The sequence below is a fragment of the Pelophylax lessonae genome (assembly GCF_965119305.1).
Source record: "Pelophylax lessonae genome assembly, chromosome: 12".
In the NCBI taxonomy this organism is placed as follows: Eukaryota; Metazoa; Chordata; class Amphibia; order Anura; family Ranidae; genus Pelophylax; species Pelophylax lessonae.
Window position 1 is genome coordinate 137,196,399 of NC_138779.1, and position 23,676 is coordinate 137,220,074.

The 23,676-nt window shown below is 42.8% G+C and overlaps 1 protein-coding gene across 1 annotated transcript in view; it reads right to left on the minus strand.

Moving 5' to 3' along the window:
* The window catches only part of SIK2 (salt inducible kinase 2), a 151,945-nt gene that overhangs the window by 123,955 nt on the left and 4,314 nt on the right, over window positions 1-23,676 (minus strand). Inside the window, exon 2 of the mRNA XM_082273178.1 lies at window positions 21,436-21,499. Coding sequence (XP_082129304.1) covers window positions 21,436-21,499 — 64 coding nt within the window. The remainder of the gene's footprint in view (window positions 1-21,435; window positions 21,500-23,676) is intronic.

A 23,676-nucleotide genomic window follows, 5' to 3' on the forward strand; every position in this document is an offset into this window, starting at 1 on the left:
GGGAGGGAGAGTAGAGGGGCCCACCCTGGAGCCCAACAGGGCAGCCCATAGGATAAAGTCCATCAGGGCTTCAACAGGGTTCCGAAGGTGAAAAAAGGCGAAAGACAACCTACCAGTCACACATAAGCACACGCCATCCCCCATCATCCACAACCCTAGAGCTGGAGGGGGGGGGGGGGGGCAAGAGACACAGTTAACATTTCTAAATCTGTCCTATAACATAGGTGTTTTGATATATTTTTACTCAAGAGAAAAAATTTTACGGGAAATGCCAATGAAAAACGTAAAAAAAGGGAGTTATAGTAGGAAAGAAAGGAAGATGAGGAGATAACCAGTAAGGCAGATTTGTTGAGAGATGTCATTACCAGCATAGGCATGCGCACTGGGTGTGCAGGGTGTGCCTGGGCACACCCTAATCACCTCGTGTACATTAGCATCATCACTCTGTGTGCAGAAAGATCTCTCTCTTACTGGCCCTGCTCTCACTGTCGGCAGGGAGATCAATATAAATGTAGACACACACATTCATTTGAGCTTTGGGGTGCACACCCTAATGCAATAGGCTGCATACACCTACGATTACTAGTGAACAAGAATATACCCTGTGAGCATTGGAGTGTCATGTTAAATCATTAATGCGCATAAAAACAGATTGAGGGTTCTTTTTTATTCAGAGCCCATTTCTGTTCTTTCCACATAAGATATACATTTGTAAACCTATATCCATGTCCCCAATTCTCTGCTGAAAAGGGAAAATGGTTGTTTTATCCTTTACTGCCAATTCCAATCATTCTCTGATTTACAGCTGGAAAAATAAGAGAGTAATCACTGTAAGCTGCTTCCTGTCTCACAGCTGCTTGTTTGGCTGCTATGAGGCTTTTCATGGTACTAATCCCAAATAAGTGTTCTCCATCACCCAGCAGGTTACATTCATGGAGAGGTAATACAGGACAAGGTATCAAGGCTTCTGCTGAAATAGGAATTAAAGACAAGACATTTTTTTCCCTATGTAACCATGTTCAGTACAAGGGGATGTACATACTGCAAACAGCAGCCTTTTTCAACCAGGGTGCCCTGGCACCCTGGAGTGCCTTGAGGTTTCTTCATGGGTGCCCTGGCAAAATGACTAAAAAATTATAAAAAATTGTACACAAGCCAGCAGGTGGATCAAGCCTGCCTTTTAGTTACACAAAGCCATGGGTTTTCATTATTTGTACCATTATGACTTTCTACGCACTGGCATCCTAACAACCAATGATGTTATCAGCTAGTAAGGAGGATGTCTGTTGCCACCACAGCATCCTTGTTTTACCCTTCTCATCCGCACTGGGGTTACATTAGCTGACTGATGGAGCCTTGAGGTTTCTTCATGGGTGCCTTGGCAAAATCACTAAAAAATTATCAAAAATTGTACACAAGCCAGCAGGTGGATCAAGCCTGCCTTTTAGTTACACAAAGCCATGGGTTTTCATTATTTGTACCATTATGACTTTCTACACACTGGCATCCTAACAACCAATGATGTTATCAGCTAGTAAGGAGGATGTCTGTTGCCTCCACAGCATCCTTGTTTAACCCTCCTCATCCACACTGGGGTCACATTAGCTGACTGATGGAGAGAAATTGAGGGAAAAGAGAAGAGAAACCTAGGTATAACAGTCTGTACCAGTGTGCAAAAGTGTATTTGCTTTGGAAGAATAAATCACCTCTGACGTTGGATGTCCTACGTGTGAATGTTGCTGTATTATGTAAAACTATTAGCGTAGTTCTTTACATTTTAGAATGGGGCGCCTCGAGACTGCCCATAATTTTAGAGGGGGGCCTTGAGATTGTCTATAATTTGAAAGGGTGCCTTAACGGAAAAAAGGTTTGCGAAACACTGTCATACAGTATCATTTTATATCTCCTGTTTTTGCAGGTATGGACTTAGGGCTTGACTACAAGTTAGTCATTTTTTAGACCCCAGACTCTTTAGATGTGCCTATACTTACAACATATTCCACCCCCTGTGATATCACTTATTTCTTCAATATTATGGTGCAAATTCCTCTGCTGAGAGGGTCATCAAAACTACAGGAAGGGGGACAACAGAACATCAAGGGAAGATAACCCACCTTTAAACCTTAGGGCTCATTCACATGGATATCTAAAATGCTGGGCTTAGATCTGTATAGCATATCGTTTTTTACACATTTGCGTGAGGAACTATATAAATTAACAAGTCCATACACACAGCGGAACGTACAAATGTAAATGTGTGCCGCGTTTAGCAGCGTGAAAAAAGTTGGACATAGTTGCTTCTGGGGGTCCCACACATCCGCTGATTTTACACGTTTGCCTGTAAACATGTATTAACAAATATAAACACATACAGAACTTAAACTCATTCAGTTTATTCTACTAAGAACCATGTGCGTTCTAAGAGCAGAAAAGTTGGTTTATACAAAACCCAAACGTCGGTAAGGCTCTGTTCATACCTATGTAGGTGTAATGGTGCACATGTGTTTTTGCACATTTAGGTGAATGGCGTTTAGGGTAGCCCATTTAATTTTAATAGAGTGCTCTGCAAGGGACAATCTCAAAAGAAATGCAGGCGTTTTTGTTTTTTCAATACACTTTCAGGCACAGTGCAATTTAGAACATGTGCGTTTGCTGGTGCATTTGGGGTGTCATTAAGAATGAATGGCACCAGTGGGCCTGTCAGAATAGAATGCATTTCCATGCTCCATGAGGGAATGTATGCAATAAGTGGGAATAGAATCTAACAATAACTCAGTAACCTAGGGAAAGGGGTAAAAAGAAAAAAGATCTGACTGACTGTCATGGGCAACACAAAAAAAAAAAATCTGTTTTAACAAGTCTGCTGAAACTGGAGATCAATATGCCACCTTCTATAACACCAGCACCCCACCAATCAATTCCATTCATAAAACTGAAATGTCATTTGACACATGGATTCTGTAGCCTGATATTCATCAACTTGAGTTCACTTGAACCAACTTTGATTTTTTTTTTTTTTGCAATTATACGCCATAATACTTTGTTATGTGCACTTTAATGTGAGATTTAAATTATAAGTCATGGCATCGAATTTCCTGCGTCCCAAATAAACAATGTCACTGACTAACTTCATTGTAAGACACCTATGTCAAACTGAATCTGGCCCTCCAGGCCTTGTCACGTGGCCCTCACACCCAGTTTTGCAGCCGAAACATGGGGGGAACTCCTCTGCCACCACCTCCGGCTCTCACCCCCCTTCTTCTCCCCGCTGTCACTTGTAAACACAGATGCCTTCAGTGTTTACAAGGGAAGGCTTTGCTTAGTGGCTCCCGGACCTAACACAGATCCCTGCACATGCTCATGGCGGGGACAGATCTTCAGAGAAGGAGAGAATGATTTCCATGCAAGTCATGCCACCTACAGAAGGAGGTACTAGAGTCGGTCCAGGTAGGAGAGAGAGAGATGCAAGCAAGATTTTGGGGGGGGGGGGTTTGGGGTTGAGGTTGGACACCCTACATCCTGCATTCTGTGTCTAGTACACCCTTAAACCCTGCATTCTGTACACAGCACACCCCTAAACTCTGCACTCTGTAGGTAGTGGACCCCAGATACAACCAACCCTTTGAGGGCAACATCCCAGTTGTAAAAGGTTTTGCAATGTTTTACAGTATTTTGCAGGCCAATATATGCAATGTTTAAGCCAGGCATGTCCAACCTGTGGCCCGAAGGCCGCATGCGGCCCAGAACCGCAGGCAATGCGGCCCACTGCCCCCTGACAATTTTTTTGTTGCTGGGGAGGAAAGAAGGCGAGTCGGGGGCACGGCCACAGCTGCTTCCAACTAACTGTAGGCAAAGGCTGCCTCGGAGGGGATCATCCACTAGTTGTGTTAAATTAGTTCTGGGGGGGCGCAGCAGCGTGGGAAGGGCGCGGCAGCGTTTTATTACTTCTATACCTTAACTATAGTATATATTTTATATGCAGCCTGAGAAAATTTCTCTACACTCAATATGGCCCAGAGAAGCCAAAAGGTTGGGACACCCATGGTTTAAGCAATTACTGAATTTGCAGTACTTCAAGGCACTCCAGCAGCAGTGTTTAATGTAATTTAACTTTTTTTTATATATATATATATATATATATATATATATATATACACACACACAAATTATATATATATATATATATATATATATATATATATATATATATATATATATATATATACATATATATACATACACACACATATATATATATATATATATATATATATATATATATATATATATATATATATATATATACATATACACATACATACACACACATATACAGGTTTAAATGGATTTGAGATTCTTCCCTGCAAAGTGACAAACTATAGGTATGGTGGGTGTTAATAAAGAGATCAGCATGGGTAGGGAGGTGACCTCATCAGTCATCAGCTGCTGCTCTTGTCAAGAAAGAACATAACTGTGTTCCTGAACTCTGAGTGGGGTCGGCCATCTGGCTGCGCGAGGAGCCTGTGTAAATCTCAGGAATGGATGGACAGAAGAATTTGAGCAAGCAGATGGAAAATGCATGTAAAAAGTAGCTGAATCCATGATCAGCCCCAGTCCTAGAATATGAAAACAGTGGCTTTGTGCACCTCTCATTTTTTTGTACTTGTTGAAGACCTGCATGAATAGTGACATCAGCCCAGCTGTGCTCACTACTGCCAAGAACACAAAGTTACTGGATTTGCTCTCTTACTGCTGATTCCATTAAGCGAGGTTGGGTAGGAGGCGAGTTACAGCACGACTCGCAGGTCTGATCCGAACGGAGGTCATTAAGTTCTGTTTTTTTTTTTTTAGTCTGATACTTTGAAATAACAAATCATCTGATCATTCCATATGAGTGTTCAGTCTGGGAGGAGGTTGTTTACAGCGGAATACTTCAAATATCTGAGAGAGGCAGGAATTTACCAACCTAAAATAAATGTTCTGCTACATTTTGGTTCAATATTTTATTTAGGAAGGGATCAGTAAGCAAAGGTGAATTCTTTATTCACAGCGTATTTTTATTTTTCCTATGCAGTGTTTGATGATTAGCCCTTACTGCGAGCCTTGAATAACTTCGTATGAGTCAGAGGGATGTTGCTCTTGGGTCTGATGTAAGTAAAAAGATGTCAAAATCAACAGCCTACACATCCATCTCAATGTCCTGTTTAATTTCAGGCTGACAAAAGCGACGTCCTTGGTTACTCAATTCCTATAAAGCCCAAAACTTACTCTGCACCTGTACTAAATGTAAAGGAAAAGCATATGGAAGAACACAACTCGCCTCCATGTAGTAAAATAAATATACAAAAATAAAAGAGTTTGTGCTTATTGGACAACTCTGTCCAGGTTTAAAGCCTCGTGCACACACGTCGAATATCGGCAGGGAATTTTCGTCCAACGACCGATCCGCCAATTTTCGGCTTGTTAGTATGATGCTTCCGACAACCGACTCAGACTTTTCGGCCGAAAAAATTCTGGTGTGCAGGCTATAAAATTTTTGTCCGCCGTCAAAACACGGCCGTTTTTCGTGCAGACAGTACAGATTTCGACAGGGGAAAATCTTATGATTAAGACTGGGCATGCTCAGAGAAGAACACAAAGAAAGCAAACCAACACATGACATCACTTCTGAAGTAGAATTTTGTCGGGCGAGAAAATTTGTGTGCAGTCTAGAGCACATTCCAACCAACAAAACACAACTCTGAACAAAAGACAGACGACCGGTCATCGTTGCGTGTGTACTAGGCTTAAGAGAGAAACAGGCATTTGAGGCTTGTTTTTGCCGCTTCTCAAATGCCTGGTAAAGCAGCCTGTAATGGATGATATGGATAGCGGATAGGGCTGTTCACATTTGAAAAACATGTAGCGTTTGCATCGCTTTAGGTTGCAGTTTGCTGTGCAGCAAAGATAAAGCTACATATCTAGTCTGGGAGGAGTTGAAGCTTGTCAACTCCTGCCATTTAAGTATATGGTAACCCCCCTGTAGCATTTATGCCCTGTTTACAGAACACAATCTTTAATCAAATATCAAAAAGGTGAATTTACGCAGTCAAACCTAGCCTTATGCCGTTTTTTTTTTTTTTAACCTAATAGCAAGATTTGAACATCTTGTTATTCATTTTCCTTATAGAACGGATGTCAAAGCGTTGCAATTTGGCATGGGTCAACAATGCCATTCAATTAAGGCAGAACTCCAGGAAACCTGAAAAACTGGCAGCAAGGTTTAGCTGAGCTTTTTATACCCATGTCAACTTGGTAAAGCACTTTTACCAACCAATCCATAGACCTGCATTGGGAATGTTGACGTTGAGGGACAGTCGATTTCTGGAGCATGGGGGAGAGTCACCCGATAGGGGATCAGAGGATCAGGTAAGTCTACTTTTTCAACCCCCAGACATAAACAAGCAGTTAACTGTGTGTGGGGACAAAGGTATGTGCAGCAGTTAATGCTTGCACTCATATCTGCAGCCTTTCACCCCACCCCCCTCATATTTAACATTTGATCATTTCCTCTTGTCTATTGGTACATTGGTAACAAGGTATGTCTTTTTACCAAAAATGTAGCTGCTAGTTTAGATGACTAATATTTTATTATAATAAATAGTACAATCAATAACACAGCCTTGTTGTAGACATTACAATCAAATACCTTCCTTCCTCATTCTAGAAGTATTTATTGAGGCAATTCACTAAAGGATAAGAGACGGATCACTAAGCAAAAACAATGTTCACTAAGCTTAGCGATTCAGGGGAAAAAATGTTCACTTAATCACTGCACTTCTAACTTTTATGTAATTGAATGATTCATTCAAAACACAAATTTCATCTTTTTCACGAAGGCAGGTGAACATTCCCCTTGCTAACTAAACACCCCTCAATGTTAGTTTATGTATCCTTGCACACATAGGCATTTACAGGCATTTAGAGGAAGGGCATTAAAAAAAAAAAAGCCTAAAAGCTTTAAAAACACATCTAAACATGTTTAAGTACTAGGCGCATATAGTGCTTGAGCATTCATTCAATCCAATGGCCAGGACAATTTAATATTCTGGCCAATACAATGAATAGACTCCCAAGCTCTTGACGTGCCCAAATGCTTGCAAAATGTGACTTTATAATGCTGCTTTCCCAGGGAGGAAAAAAACACATCCAGTGTACTTGAGGCTTTAAAACCAAAAGAAAACCCGCAGCATACCAATTCTTAGATGTGATGGCTGCATTTGGCCCCTTTCATGCGAACGATCCGATCAGATTCGCCTGTCAGTTTTTTAGGCGGACCTGATCGGATCCTCCATGCATCCCTATGGGACAGCGGATGTCAGTGGAGACATGTCCGCTGACACCCGCTGCTATCCGATTCCGATCCTGTCCGTGAAATCCCATTTTCAATCCGTCCAGCGGATCGGATGAGAATGGACAGGTGGTCCGTTCTCATCCGATTCCGCCATAGGGGACAGCAGGGATCTGACAACTCTGTCTCCGCACACAGAGTGGAGAGGGAGCTGCCATCCGCCTGCTCAGCAGGGATCGGCGGATCGATCCCCGCTGAGCAGAGAACGGGCCGCGCAGCGGATAGTGGATAGTGTGAAAGGACCTTTAGTTTTCTTTAGACTAGGGGGGTGCACAAGCAGGGGAGCCCCCCCCCCCCGATGTGGCCCATGACCTCCTCATGGGTTCCTAACATCCCAAAGCATCAGTGTTAAGAATGGAGCCGACAGTAGAGAAAGCATGCAGCTGCAGTGGAGAGCAGAGGCAATGCTTCCTGTAGATTGCCGGCTCCTGACACATGCAGGGTGATACCAAATGCACTCTGCCTGGGACAGCAACAGATGGAAATACCTGCAGGAACATTCCCAAAGTAAAGATTGTGTTTAAAGGTTTTAAAAAAAAGAAAAATCACATAGCAATTGAAATAGATGTTCTCATTCTGTATTGGTTATTCTGTGCTGTTTTCAAACTGCAAGTTACCTGCATGGAGCCATAGACTTCTTTGATTACCTGCACGTTTTCTGGAAGTGCACCACCCCTGCAGGATAGAATAGAGCTGACCCAATGCACTGCACCTGCGGTGTGGGTAAACTGCAGCGTATCCGTGTAAAAGCAGCCTTAGGCCCCTTTCACATGTACCGTTTGATCAGGTCCGCATGTCTGTTTTTCAGGCGGACCCAATCGGCAATTTGAGGGATACTTTTGGAGTGACAAAACACAGCCAGCTTTCTTCCTTCAACTCTCTGATCTTGTGCTAACCTACTGGAAAAAGTGTTCTGCCATGAGAATATACTGAGCTATAGCAAACAAATAAATAAAAATGACTGCATGTCAACGACAAGTACACATTATGAGCACAAATGTTCTTCGCAATCAAATTTAGAATGACTAAAGCTGGACAAAAAAGCCCCTACTGCTTGGAGTGGAGTTCGTCCAGTTCTGAATGTTCAGTTCTATGTTTTCACGTGCCACCGTATGGAACTCAGAGCTGTCCTGTGAGGGCTAGTCCATTTATAAATAACAGGCTCCTTCCTACCACATCAAGTTTTTTTTAAAACCCTCTTGGGCAATGTGCCTGCCACTACATGTGCGTCACTTCAGACAGGAACACTAAAAAATTCCAAGAACAAATCATGAACATTGGGCCCGAAAGCTTCAACTCCCCCAGCAAGCAGGTACACAATGCATCAGGCTCCTCACACTCAGCACATAATGGAACAAGAACAACGTTGGATTATAGCAGCTAATGGAACACTGCACTCTGCAACCACCAATGACAACGGATATAACATTTTCCAAAGTGAGGTATCTTCTTTACTCCGGAGTAATACTGTTTCTGTGTATGTCTGTTCTTAAGTTGTGTAGGTGCAATAAGTTATTTTTCATTTCCCCGGCTACAGGGAAAAATGCAACTTTTTGCACTGGGAGAACATTCACCTCCGAATTAAAATTCTGACTTAAACAATTGCTGAATGTTATAACAAATTCATAGATTGGTTAAACAACGACTAAAGTGGGGTACACACTAGTAGAAAATCTGCCGAAAATTCCCGTCCAACTTAAAAATCGTACGATTTTTGGCTAGTGAGTACACAACTTTCAGCAGCCGATGCCAACATTTTCAACGAAAAAAAAACGGAGGGACAAACGCCAAAATTTTTATCGTCCGCATTTCTACAATGCGATTCTATATGTTTGTCAATATTTTAATTATGTTAGACATGGGTAACCATTCCTATGCCTTGTTTTAACATGTATCAAACTACCGTATATTTTAGTTCATTTGGTGGTGTTGTTGATCCTTCTCCTCCCATTGGCCCGTAAAACCCCATCTATTCTATTTTTTGTGTCAGGTGTTTCAACCCATCCCTACCCCATGCTTCCACTTTAAATGGAAATTGAACCTTCAAATTAAGTAGGCAAACATTTTCTCGAATAGCACTGACATTAATTGTTTTTAAATCACAGGTTTCTGTGTATATTGCAGAGAGCGTGAGGAGGTGAAACGCTCTACAAGTGGTTACAATGAGGTCAGTGTAATGTCCTGTATGATCTCCAAGTGTAGACTAGTTTGAAGTATGGCTGAAGATATGTATAGACTATATGCCAACTTTATTCCAGGACAAGGCGTAACGGACGACTCAGCAACCAAGAATGAGAAAGAGTAACATTTTGGATGTTCCAGAACAGTTGTTGCTTTTATGTGAAACAAGTACATTTTATTAGTAGAGATATAAATAGGCTGGGTTCACTTATTATGATCGCATCAATTTCTGACAAAATAATCTGAATGGATCTTAACTGCCAGTGAATTCCTGGCTCCAGATGTGTGCTGTGTGTACAGGACCTAGAAAACATACATGCCTTACAAAATTCTGGGTTTTTAAATTTCAAAGCAATATAAGAATTACATTTTCCTTAGTATACAGTAATTTTAGACAGTAGTACATGGTCCCATGTCTATCCTCCATTTTAATAGTTAACTTAAGAACTAGTGGCAAACTTAGGCCGGGTCATACATGGTCCCTGCTGAACCCACCAAATCTTGATCCCTGGATGGACACCCTAGTTGTACACAAGTCAATCGACTGAACTGTGAACTACCAGCCTGTCTGGTTTTTCCTGAATGATCAGTGCTGCCGGCTATATCTGGCAACACTAATTATTGCGTTTTGCATGCTTGTTGTGCATGTTTTTTAAATTTTTTTTTTGGATAAATTGATAAGGTGTTAAAAACCCAGTGTTTTTTTTTTTTAATCTCTGCCAAGGAGAATTCCTCTGACCAATGTCACCAGGACTGAAAGTGAAGGAAAATCCAAAATTTTCCTGATGGAACAAAGATGGAAAAAATAGAATCCTGAGCCTCAGTTTTCTTCTCTCTCTCAGACCTATTTAGCCTTCTTGTCTTTTCAGGTCTTCATGCTATGCACAGACAGAAAGAGGTACACTGGTTACTTCTAGAGACATATGACCTAGCAGGCTCCTATTACATTATACGAAGGGGCGTTTAGGTCAAACCGGGACTTCTGAGTTTATATAATAAAATAACAAATTTCAAGGAGTCGAAACTGCTTTTATTTTTTGACATACTCCCCTGCTACATTTATACAAGCCTAACTAATGCCTGGAAAGCTCCCGCATAGAAAGATTTGTCAGTACACCTGAACTATCCTAGGATGCCTGCTTCACTTCATCATCAGTGCTAAAATGCTGACCTCCAAGGAACTCTTAAGGATCCAAACAGGTGGAAATCATTCAAAGCGAGGTCCAGGCTGGGGGATTTGGCACTACCTCCCAGCCGAGTTGGTGTAATGTTCGCATTCGGTGAGCAGTATGAGCTTGTGCATTGTCCTGGGCAATTTCACGACAGGTTATACGTCAATTATCCATCATCAGGCGTTCCACGTGTTGAATGTTCACAGGAATGACTGCTCTGGGCTGGGGACCACCACGGCCAGGATTGTCACTGACAGACGTAAGGCCTTTAAACCATTCTAATGTCTTACTTTGGCTGAGTGTCTCATCGCCGTTCTGTGCTTGAAGTCTTCTGTAGATATCCACGGGTTTTACGCCTTTGTTCATAGGAAACTTCACCACTTACCGTTCCACGCACACACTAACACTGTTGACACTGTGACACGTGTGCGCCACGTATCAGTAATAGGACACACTTGCCACTTACAACTGCATGTATTACCGCCATGCTAGCATCCCTTTTTATGCCTGTAAAATTAAAATTCCCGGTTTGACTTGAACACCACTGGCCTATGGGACTGGATGAGAAGCACAAATGTAGCAGCATGGAGCAACTGGAGAAAAGTCTGACCTTGTACAGGAGGCTCCCCGGGTTACAAACATCCGACTTACAAATGCTGGGAGACAACAGGAAGTGAGAGGAAATCTCCCCCTAGGAAGTAAATTCACCCCTGATAGAGTTATTATGGGAAAAAGGAGTCTCCACTGAAGTTTTATCACCAATCCTTGTTTCCACAACAACCCAAAATTTTCAAAACCCAGTTGTAATAGGGACAGAAAGTGAGGGGAAATCTTCTGAACAGGAGTACAGAAAGAAAAACAAATGGTACAGGGGTGTTACCCCTTCCCTATGCTATCCAAAAACCTTAAAAAAAGTTATTCTTTTGGCTTCAGCTACACTTAAAAAAATGTACCTGTTATGACTTGCAAACAAATTTGACTTGAGAACAAACCTACAGTCCTTATCTTGTTTGTAACCCGGGGACCACCTGTATCCTTTTCCAAATATGTATCCCTGGCCAAAGTTTGTTTTTTATAAAAAGACAAAAAAGAAGGGGCGCACCAACCTAGTGCATTACCACTAAAACCATTTATTAAAATTTGAAAAGTAAGGCAGGCCATAGACGATTCGAATTACGTACGATTTATCGTTTGATAAACGAAAGCGGCACTCGTGCACATCATCGAGTGTACCATCAATGTGAGCCGAAAATCCATCCCCGCTGGAAACATAAGACCTACCATGCTCTTATGACATTCTATATCACACGAACGGACGAGAACAACTGCAGCAGCCTGGAGCAACTGGAGAAAAATCTGTCTCTTTCCATTTTCCTTAACATTTCCATTTCCTTTTATTGGTTCTCACTGTTACATTTTATATCTGTGGGATAACGCTATTTTAACTTCAAAACACGGCGTAACATTTGTTGAATGTAACAGTTGTATAAATTGTTGCAAAGCTGTAAGAAATATTGGAGGGGATGAGGTGTTCCAGGAGTCCGCACTCCTACACTCTGCACTGGATACAGGATCCAATGTTACAGTACAAGATAAACACATATAATCAGCCGAAGAAAGAAAAAGAGCAAATTTATAACAACTGGCAGGAACTACTCTGAAAAAAGGAAATTGTTTCTTAAGTTTGACAGCTGCTGATCTAGTGCACATGTGGGAAAGGTAGTGATATCATGATAGATCTGTTCTTTGTCAGCCCCCTAAGAACACTGGAAGCAGACTTACACATGCAATTTAAATAGGACAAAGGCTCAATGTTCCATTTAACTCCTTGGTAAAACGGCCGAGCAGGACATCTGCGCCGAGGAAGTGTTTTTAGAACGTGTTTGAGGCATGCCGAGTCTGGGTTTGGGTTTACGCTGCCTCAAGAATCTAAGATTGCCTCTGAGGCTAACTTGCACAATGCTGCCCTACAGACCACAAGCCTCATGTTTGCATAAGGGGCCAACGGGAAGGGAGCTGCAGACGTCACTTGGCATTTTGTGGCAGCTGTACGTCCAGATAAATGTCTATACCAGATGTTGTTCTGCCACCGAGCCAACAGATTACTCAAGAAATCAAACAAAGGAACACAACCTCAGTGCCCATATTTACTCTACTCAGTTTGTGCCAAATGCCAGTTAAATGGCAATTAGACGGTCTTAAACAAATGTAGCCACAACGAAAGAGGATTTTATGTCATTTTAATTGGTATGAGGTTTTTTTTTTTTTTTTTTTTTTTTATTTGTTTATCCCAAAACACCTGTTTAAGACAACTTGTAAGCTTATGCTCTGCAAATATAATATGTAATAGAGCTAATGTATTCAAAATGTTAATAAATCTGACTGTCTTATAACCTTTCAATCTTTACAATTGTTCAATTTATTTTGAATTTGTCATCAAAAGAGAACGCTCATTAACAATTCTACAAAGTTTTGAATCTATAAGTGTGTATAGAGCTAACTGACAGCAAAGGTCCTAACTTTTATTTAGAAGTACAAACTCGGGGGCCATGAGAATCGAAATATTCTGCAGATGAGTAGACCTTGCCAGGCATGAAACTATATAAAATCAAAGATATGCAACGATGGCTCTACTGTATTTCTAAATGTTTTCCACTTTTGATTTAGGGTCCTTTCACACAGGCTTTACGCCCGGAGGACTCAGTTTTGCTTCGCGGGGGATCGATCCGCCAATCCCCGCTGAGCAGATCGATGACAGGTCCGTCTCTGCTCTCTTTGCTGAGACGGACCCGTCAGATCCCCGCTCTCTCCTCTATGGGAGATCGGATGAAAACGGACCGCCTATTTTCATCCGATCCTATCCAAATCCAATCCGATCCTCCAGATGGATGGAAAATAGGGTTTCAATCCATCTGGATTTCACGGACAGGATCGGATAGCAGTGGGTGTGAGGCGGACATGTCACTGCTGACATTCGCTGCTGTAAAGGGGTGCATGGAGCATCCGATCCGGTCCGCCTGAAAAACTTGACAGGCAGGCCTGATTGGCAAGCCCATGTGAAACTGCCCCTCACCAAAAATCAGCCTATGATAAGGGACATCTGTAGATAAAAAAAAAAAAAATGCAGCTTTGACCAAAGTTGAATAATGCCTTTGTTAAAGGTGTCGACCATTTAAGGATCTTTCTCTTTCTCCTAAACTGCACAGAATGAACAAACGGGAAGCGCTCTGTACAGTTTTCCTGTTCATTCTCAAACTGAAGCATAGTAAACGGGGGGCAGGGGAACACATAGGGGGGCCTGAGCAGCAGAATAAAGGGGCACCAGGGGAGCACACAGGGGGGCACGAGCAGCAGAATAAAGGGGCACCAGGGGAGCACACAGGGGGGCACGAGCAGCAGAATAAAGGGGCACCAGGGGAGCACTAGCAGCAGAATAAAGGGGCACCAGGGGAGCACACAGGGGGGCACGAGCAGCAGAATTAAGGGGCACCAGGGGCATCATTTACTCGTACCATTCTGTTTTATGGTCCCTCCCTGCAACAGCTGAAAGTGGCAGAGGGCAAAGAGGAGAAGGTGGTTTTAGTGAGTGCAGAGGGGAAACCACAGTAGATGTTGAACTGATAGCGCATGGGCCCGTATTGGGGGGGGGGGGGGGGCAGTAGTAACCCTTTATAAGCAGATATATATGCATACATACACACACAACAAACATGGTTTATATAGATATGATATATGCATAATAGGAATTGAAACTATTCTACATACTGAATAAAAAGATATGAATTTTATAAATAAACTTTAGGAATTTTTTAAATAAACGAAAGGAATTAACATTAATGAGAAAAAAATATTTTTGTATAATTTCAAATTTGTATTTATAGACTACAGTGGGGTTACGATTCTGCTACTTCTATGGCTGCAGCCTGTAGTTGCTTTAGCAACCATGCCCAAGTTGATTTCTCTAGCAGCAAACAGACGTCAACGATGAATTTTATTGTGACTATCACAGTTCACTGCAGGCTTTACCTCTAAAGGCATAGAGTACACTACTTTTAAAAAAAAAAACTGATTACATCTACTTTATGAAGGGATTAAATGGGGACAAATTGTTTGGTGTCGGACACTGCACACTAGGGTAGCTACCACGTGTCAGCTTGTAAATGCAACCATATTAAAGTAGTACTAAAGCCTAGGTGATATCCTTGTCACCACTGCCAGGTCCTCAGTTATCTGCAGCGTTCCCTGAACTTCCAGTTAGTAAAGAACATGCTATATGTAGGGAAGTGATGGGCTTCTGCAGTTGTCTGTGAGGAGGGAGCAGGAGTATGGCTTGCCGGGAGGTGGTGTTTATATGGTACAATCACCTTCCTGCACTGGATGCCCATACCTATGTAGCAAAATGCAAGATAGAGAAAGCCTTAAGCTCACAAATCTGTTTAAGTCTGGCAAAAGGGTAACGCCAAAAACTGATAATGCGCCTCTCCCACAGCAAAGCAGAGGCACATATTGGAGTGTGAGGATAAGCATCCTTGATGTCGATAGAAGCAAGACAATCCCCCTGATGCAAGGATGCCACCACTGTGCGAATGGACTCCATTCTGCACCCACACAAAGCAGTTCAGTGCCTATAAGTCCAGGATTGGATGCACCTTGCCTTCCTTCCTGGGAACTGTAAACAGGTTTGAGTAAAAACCTTGAAAAAGTTCAGATGTCAGAACTGGGACAATCACCCCTTGAAGTAACAGGTCTTGCACTGCCCCAAAGAGACCCTGTAAGCAGTCTGGGGACAGCCGCAAGTTGGAAGGAAAGAACCTTGCCGGGGGGTAAGAGCGAAACTCGATCAGTGCATCAATGGATGGTTGGGACCCGGATGGCCCCGCAGCCTCTGAGAGGGGATAAGGTGGGGAAATGTGCTCCAAAGATTCCATGAGTCAGTAGGGGGACCCCACAAAAAAGGTGTAAAAACACTGCTAAGGGACACCCCCACTGCTCTGGCAGCACCACTCCATTGCCAGTACCAAAGCATCCAATCGATCCTCAGCAGAGAGGGAGAGGACCCCACCAGACTCAACACTTAGCAGAAACAGGCACCTGCAACAAGGATAATCTACACTTCACGTGTGGCGGGAGTGTGGCGATCAGGAAATGAAAAGATCCAGGAGTTAGAACCAGGGGATGAGAAGGGGCTCCCACCGCCCAAATCGCCGCCCATAGGGCTCCACTGTCATGGCCGCCACTATTTTTAGTAGCAGGCCACAGCAAAATGGCCGCCGGACTACACAAACATGGCCGCTGTGCATTGAGCACAACGGCGACAGCAAAATGGCGGCACCACGAGGCTCCCAGGGACCCAGGAGGGATCCCTAGGCCTCAAAAAAATGGAACAGGCAGGAAGGGGGCCCCTGGCAGGAGCTTCCACTGGGTACAGCCCACCCCCCACAGCCGATTGACCGGTCGCCAGCTGCGCACCTCCCCTTCCCCCCATCGCCAGCAAAGCACCCTGCCCCCACCCCAAGAGGTGGACAAGGCTACCCCACAGCCCCAGTGCAAGTGAAGGAAGGGGGGGGGGGGTGGGGGGGCGAGATGGCCCACATGGACCACCATCAGGGGGGTGCCTAACTGGAAGGAGGGGAACACTGGGGTCCGACTGTCCCAAGATGGGGCCCATGTTCACCCAAAACCCTCCAGGGGGAGAGAGGGGACAGTTACTTACCATACTAGGAACCAGGCGGGCACCGCTCCAGACAGAAACTCCTCTTCATATAAATGGGGGGCTGTCAGCCAGGAGGAACGCTGTGACACAGGCATAGACCCGGTCGTACACGACCTCGTGAGACATTTAACTCGCAGGTCAGCCCCCATCCAGTGGGGCTATGTCACAGCCGACTTAGGGCGCAGCTGAGGTCTGCGCGCGCACGCTGGCCAAACTGGGGTGACCACTGGATCTAGATGATCCAGCCCGTCGCCCAGTCCGGAAGTTGATTGTAGATCTCACAGGAAAGAAAAAGGAGAAAAAAAAAATCCAAGAAAAAATTGCCAGGACCAGAGATCTCAGCAAGGAGCTAGGTCCCTACTCCTGACGAGAGAGAGGAGAGAGAGGAGAGAGAGGAGAGAGAGGAGAGAGAGGAGAGAGAGGAGAGAGAGGAGAGAGAGGAGAGAGAGGAGAGAGAGGAGAGAGAGGAGAGAGAGGAGAGAGAGGAGAGAGAGGAGAGAGAGGAGAGAGAGGAGAGAGAGGAGAGAGAGGAGAGAGAGGAGAGAGAGTATACCCCCTAGGACTGCCCATAGGCATAGCCAGACTTATTTTCTGTCTAGTTTCCTACTCCTGTAGGGGGCAGTATAACCCAATGGTTAAGAAGGTCAGGAGCATTTAACCTATTAACACCTTGTTATAGCTCACAATCCTAAATTGGTACTAATTCTGTCCTCTGCATGCTCTTCTAAGTCATTTGGTTTTTAGCCATTTTTAGTTCAATTTTTGTGGCATAAAAAAAAAAAAAAAAAACAAATACACACACAAAATTACCAGTTCAGTATCTAGGCTTCTGAGGCAGCTGATGAAATTGCACAGCCAGAGTCTTATCTGTGTAAGCAAATAGGACTCATAATAAGTGAGGCCGGCCATATACTGAGCAAATTTTGTGCCATTCCCCACAGACAGTGTTGACAGGAAAACCCCTCCTGTGGATCCATTGTGTTCTCTCAGCGGGGGAGGCTGGTTGCACCCAAGTTGACCGATCAGAACCGGCTGCGATTTGGACTGTCTATGGCTGGCTCTTCTTGTACCATGTTCTTCCAAATTTTTCCCACAGTCAAATTATAGGATTATTACTAATAGAGTTATATTAAAATGAGGATATTACAGTTACGATCTAAAAAAAAAAAAATCTAAAGCATCCTGCAGGCAGAAGAGCATTTTGCATTGTAGTTTTTTTTTTTTAATAAAATAAAATTTCTAATAAATTTAAAGAGGAAGTAAACCCTCCTCTGACACTTTTACCTATAGGTACTGTAAATATCTCCTAAACATGCACCGTTTAGGAGATATTTACCTTACATGCAGCCAGTGACGTCACTGGCGCATGCGCTCTGAAGGAACGGCCGCTGGTGCCGTTTCTTCAGAGCCCCGTGCCGTGACTGTCGGCTCCCGCGCACGTGCGCGGGAGTGACGTCACCACGGCTCCGGCCAATCAGATGGCCGGATGCCGCGATCCCGGAAGACGGGCGACTGGACATGTCGCCCGTCATACAGGTAAGCGGACGGGACGGCGGGGGCTCGTTCTAAGGTAAGTATTGCATAATGAGCTAGTATGCGATGCATACTAGCTCATTATGTGTTTCTCTTACAGGTTGCAAAAAAAAAAAAAAAAATGTTGTATGGGTTTACAACCTCTAAGTAGGAGTCAAGACTGGCACTTAAGAGAACGCACTAAGGACAAAGTACAACCATAAAATCTAAATGACCAATTATGGGCAGAAAGGTGTATCGCTACAAACCATGGCCCTTACGACCACGTACCTTTTTGGCTTAGCCCACATGTTGCTATGGCGGAGAGCCTTCAAAAGTGTCCCCCAAATTCTGAATGCTAGAAACTGAACAGTAGCATCCTGGAGCCATCTGGGATTAATTTAATAAAGGCTAAAAGGCTAATAGGATCTTCATTTTGAAAAAAAAAGTTGCAATGTGCAAGGAAATTTTCCCCAGAGCTTAACGAATGTGGGGAAACTTCATTTTGCAAAGAATAATCATACAAGCGCAAAGAAAAAAATAAGGCTAAAACAAAAAAAACAGCATGACTGATGGACATCAACAGAGTTCCACCTCATTCACTAAGCTCTGGCAAAAACGCCCTTGCAATGTGAACCATCTATTTGCCTTTAGTGAATCAACCCAACTGCATTAGGGTAAAGACAATCTTTCTATCATCACTGATGACATGCACCATAGAATCAATGCATGCAAAGTAAATACGCAGAGCTCCTTCCAGAAAATCTAGGAAATCACTAGTTTAAGAAAGTTCTGATGATCATCCAAGGTCAAGCTCACAAAATCCCGCTTTGCAAGCTCAGAAGAACAGGAAGCAAATGGTAAAACAATTACGCCGGAATGAATTAGTCAGGTAGGGAGCAACGTCATTCCAGCTTCCTGGATCTCTCCGATGAAGTGTGATCATGTTAGAAAACAAACAGAAACCTTTTTAGGGGGCCATTGGGCATGGAAAATGACCCTCTCTTCTTGGCACGGTTTAACAGAGGATTTCTTAGGAAAATACCCAGAAGTCACTAAAAAAAAAAAAAAAAAGTTTCCACTGACGTCTGTACACCAAGCATTCATCAACAATTTCATGGAAGACTCGGTTCTCTTGTAAACAGGTAAATCACTTGCACTAAGGGCTGGGCTTTACTGCACATCCAAACTCAAAGTGACAGCAGTTACTGCTGCAGAGGAGCATTTAAATGTCCCAAACTTTAGGCCCCATTCACATTCTTTATCGTTTAAAGGCATGTGCATTAACACAATGGGGTTGATTTACTAAAGGCAAATAGGCTGCACACTTTTCCCCAGAGCTTAGTGAATGACGTGAAGCTCTGTAGTCCTCTACCTTTCAATCATGGGCAAGCAAAACTACTGTTTTTTTTTTTTCCCCTTGCACGTGATTGGGTAGAATACAATGTGACATTTTACCACATTACCTAAACTCTAGGGAAAATTCCCTTGCATGGCGGAACTTCTCTTGTTAAATTTTGTCGACAAATATTTTTCGTTTCAAAATTAACACTAGTCGACTAAAACAACTTATATGACTAAAATACGACTAAAACTAAAATGGCATTTTTCTCAAAAGGACTAAAACTAAATTGAAATTTGCCGTCATAATGAACACTGGTTATATATCATAATGGCTAAATTGGTGTCTGTAGTGCATGTTTAAACCATAAATAACATGTTATTCGATTTTTGACTCCAGGAGTATATAAGGAGGTTGGAAATTCTAGAGAAATGCTTAAATAAGGCAATACAATTTAACTAAACCCATTTGATTTTAGTGTACTAAAATGAACCGGAGATTTTAGTTGGCTAAAATATGACTGACTAAAACAACTCAGATGGCTAAAATACAACTAAAACTAGAATTACATTTTAGTCAAAAGACTAGGACTAAATCGAAATTCGATGTCAAAATTAACACTGCTGCGTTAAGGCAGCCCAATTGCACCCGACCTTTTTTTTTTTTTTTTTTCTAATGAAGAACATTACAACAGGCATCATCCAGGGTCACCATCCAGAGAGGCGATCCAATGGGAGGCTGGAAAATTTTTGGTTGTTCTCATGGGGTAGGACTGAGTCAATTATAATCTACGATTTTCATATCATTTGTAGAGTAGATCTTAAATGATATCTATTGGAAACAATTAACTTTATAGTAAGTTAGAAAAACTAAAAAAACAACCAAAATAGCCACAAATGAAAAGGACACCTTTAAACAAATTTAAAAACCAAATTCTGTGCATTTCTCTTTCCTTTGTATTATATAGAAAATTATTTCACCAATTCAAGTTTCTTATAGGCATTAAAGTGGCTGTAAACCCTAACATATACCCACAGAAGTGACGAGCCCCAGGTGATACCCAGATGAAACAAATAATCTAATATAAGTTGTACCTGTTTATCTGTATTCTCTCCTCTTCAGCTTTCTAAAAAAACAGATCAAATTTCTCAGCTCCAGCAGGCAGGAGGTGGGGCTTTGATGTCACACACTGCACAGCAGAGAGCTGAGTGTAATCTTAGACCTGAGTGGATGGCATGAACACACTCCTTTTACACAGTATCCTAAGGAAAGATGCACAGCTGAGGCTGTTAATCACCTGCTGTGTGCTGGAGGGGGGATGGGTCCATCTCCCAGGATTCTGTGGTGTTGGCTTAATCGGTTACAAGTGACTCATGCACATAGCAGAAGGAAGAGAGAAGAGACGTTAAAGCGGAGTACCGCCTCCCCCTCCAAAAATTAAAAGTCAGCAGCTACACACACTGTAGCTGCTGACTTTTAATATTAGGACACTTGCTGCCGCCGTCATTGCCGATAAGGGAACCCGGCAGTGAACCCTTGCAGCTTCACAGGCGGGTCCCTACTGCGCATGCGCAATGCGCGCTGCAAATTGCTATTGGCTCGGCGACGGAGGCGAAATTCCGAGGGACGGGGCCGCGCGCCGTATCCCGGAGGTGGGGAAGGGTACCTGTCAAAAACAGGTACCCGTTCCCCCCTCCCCCCTGAAAGGTGCCAAATGTGGCACCGGAGGGGGGAGTAAACAAAAGAGCGGAAACAAAAGAGCGGAAGTTCCACTTTTGGGTGGAACTCCGCTTTAAACACACTAGGTACTTTGGATTAAGACTAGCACACACCACAGAGGGATATGCTCTGCTAATTTTCCATTTTAGAAGTTTACAACCACTTTAATGAAAATAAATAAGCAGTAAACATCTAGTTCTCTTTTCTGATCCCATTAAAGCAATGCATTTCTTACCAATTATGTGCTGTTAGGTAAGAACACCAGGAGCTACAAGTCACAATCATAAAATAACAATGGAGCATTTATATCACAGAATGGGCTTCATTTCTCCGAAGGAGCTGTGCACAGCAAATACACATGGATGACACCACACAGATATAAAGGGATAATAATCAAGGAACTTACCAAAGATCTCCCCATTTTTGGCATATTCTGTCACTAGGTAAAGCATGTTTTTGGTTTCCATAACCTGATGAATTCATACAAAAATGAATGTCAGTGTTCAGCAAAATTACTAAATAAGTCTAAGACTCGGTTCACACTGCTGCAACCAAAAGTCTTGATACTTTCTTGCAACTTTTGTGATTTAACATTGCAGTCTATGGCACTCAAGTCACACCAAAGTCTCAGAAAAGTAGTACAGGAACCTTCTTTTTGTTGCTGCAATTTGAGTTGCATTGATTAAAATGGCACTTATTGAAATTAATGGATTCTGATTTATTGTGTAACTTTGTGTCGCAAGTCGCATGATAAGTTGCAACAGTGTGAACCAGGGCTAATACAGTGATGCAGTTCCAGAAAGCAATTATTACAATTTCATTCTTTAAGCCTAGGCCAGTAAAGTCAGTAAAGAGTTCCTTATCATATTAAAATGAATTTGTGTGCACTTTAAAGCTTACATACTGTAAGTAGACTTGAAAAGTGAACACCTAAAAGTACCGCCACATGCAGTATCATCACACACTCTGCAGAGCGCCCTGGGAGCCTCTAAGCTGGGTAATAAAGAATAAGTCTTTCTTGTAGTACAACTGGCAAATTCTGCCCCTATGACATGTTATGCGAGTTGGGTTTGGATCAAGTCGGGTCACCCGACATAATCTCAATGGTGAGCGGATTAAATGTAACCACCATAGAAGTGGTGGGGCATGGCATTTGGCATTGACGTCTCGCTGCGGAGGGATTCCGGGTCGCCAGCTGCAACCCATGTGAGTTTTGTTTCCAATTTGCACTTGTGTATTGTACTCATGGAATAAATCATACTACACTATAAAATTACTTCTGGGCGAGCCCATATATTCCCAGTGTGATCCGGATATGAACGACTGGCGGAAACAATTCACTGTGGGATTTCCAGAGGGACTTCCACATGAGTTTTGAGGCTTGCTTGCTGCTGTAACGGCAACCGCTATATTCAGTGAGTTTGCAATCTTTCCATTGGTGGCAGTACATTTGCTTGGACACCATTGCCTTGCTATTTGCTCACTGGATTGGTGACTCTATTACTGACCATTATATGTACAAAGGAATCACTACCACATGGACTGTCTCTGTAGGCTGGTTGCTACATTGCAGTGGCCCTCCCCATCTTGCCCACCGGATCAAGCAGACATTGGCCTTTCAACATCTGTCCATACCGGCTTGGTATCGTTATTTTAATCTTTTTACATTCATGACTTTTCTTGTTACAATAAAACATTCAGACTCACTATTGGCTTCCTATATCTTTGGAGGACCCATATCAGGATAGCGCTGCTCACATTGTTTGTCTGCTATGTAGTTACTTTATGTACTAACCCTGACGGCTGCACCGGATTGGTTCGGGGACAGTGAACAGTGCTGCTTTCCATAGTGCCTAGTGCTTGGGACATCTTGCGGTTTATAACAATACTTATGTGTTTATATCTTTTTCATGCTTGAATTTTGTCACAGTTTAGATTAAAAGGCACTACACTTTTGTCTATTTTCACCATAGAAGAGTAAGCAATGCAGTATTTGGCCAGATTACATTGCCTACAATGTCATAACAAGAACAATGGATAGGAGGTAAAGAGAATTACTTTTCTCATTAGACACCTGGGCATTTTGCATTAACGCAGTGCTTAAATTTTTAAAAGGATACATCCACTACATGGCATTCATAAGAGGGGTGAAGTGGATGTAGTGCATAGACAACACTCACCCTTAGCCCTGGTGTGCCAATTTATTGGTTTAAAGTCTTAAACAAAGCACTTGTAGATGCCTTTGTCCTTTGGCTCCCTTTGCCCTTGTATTGTAAACATACATGGAAACCGCACGTAGCCTTGGCAGCATTGGTAGCAAAGCTTAGGCTAGCAAATAAGTGGAGTTAAAGTGTATTTGTGCTTTGCCCATGAAGGACAATGTAACAGGTTCACTTTAAAGGCAAACTCCAGGCTTTGATATTTAAAAGAGATAGAGTAAGCCACAACTACTCAGGATTTTCTGTAAACCTCCGAGGGGCAGATAAGCAAAGAGGCAAAAAGACAGTTCCCAGGAATAGACTAGAACTCAAAGTCAAGAAGTTTTTTGTCTTAATGCATTCTATGCATCAACATAAAAAGCCTTCTGTGTGTAGCAGCCTCCCCAGCACCCCCTAATACTTACCTGAACCCCGTGTCTAAATGGACA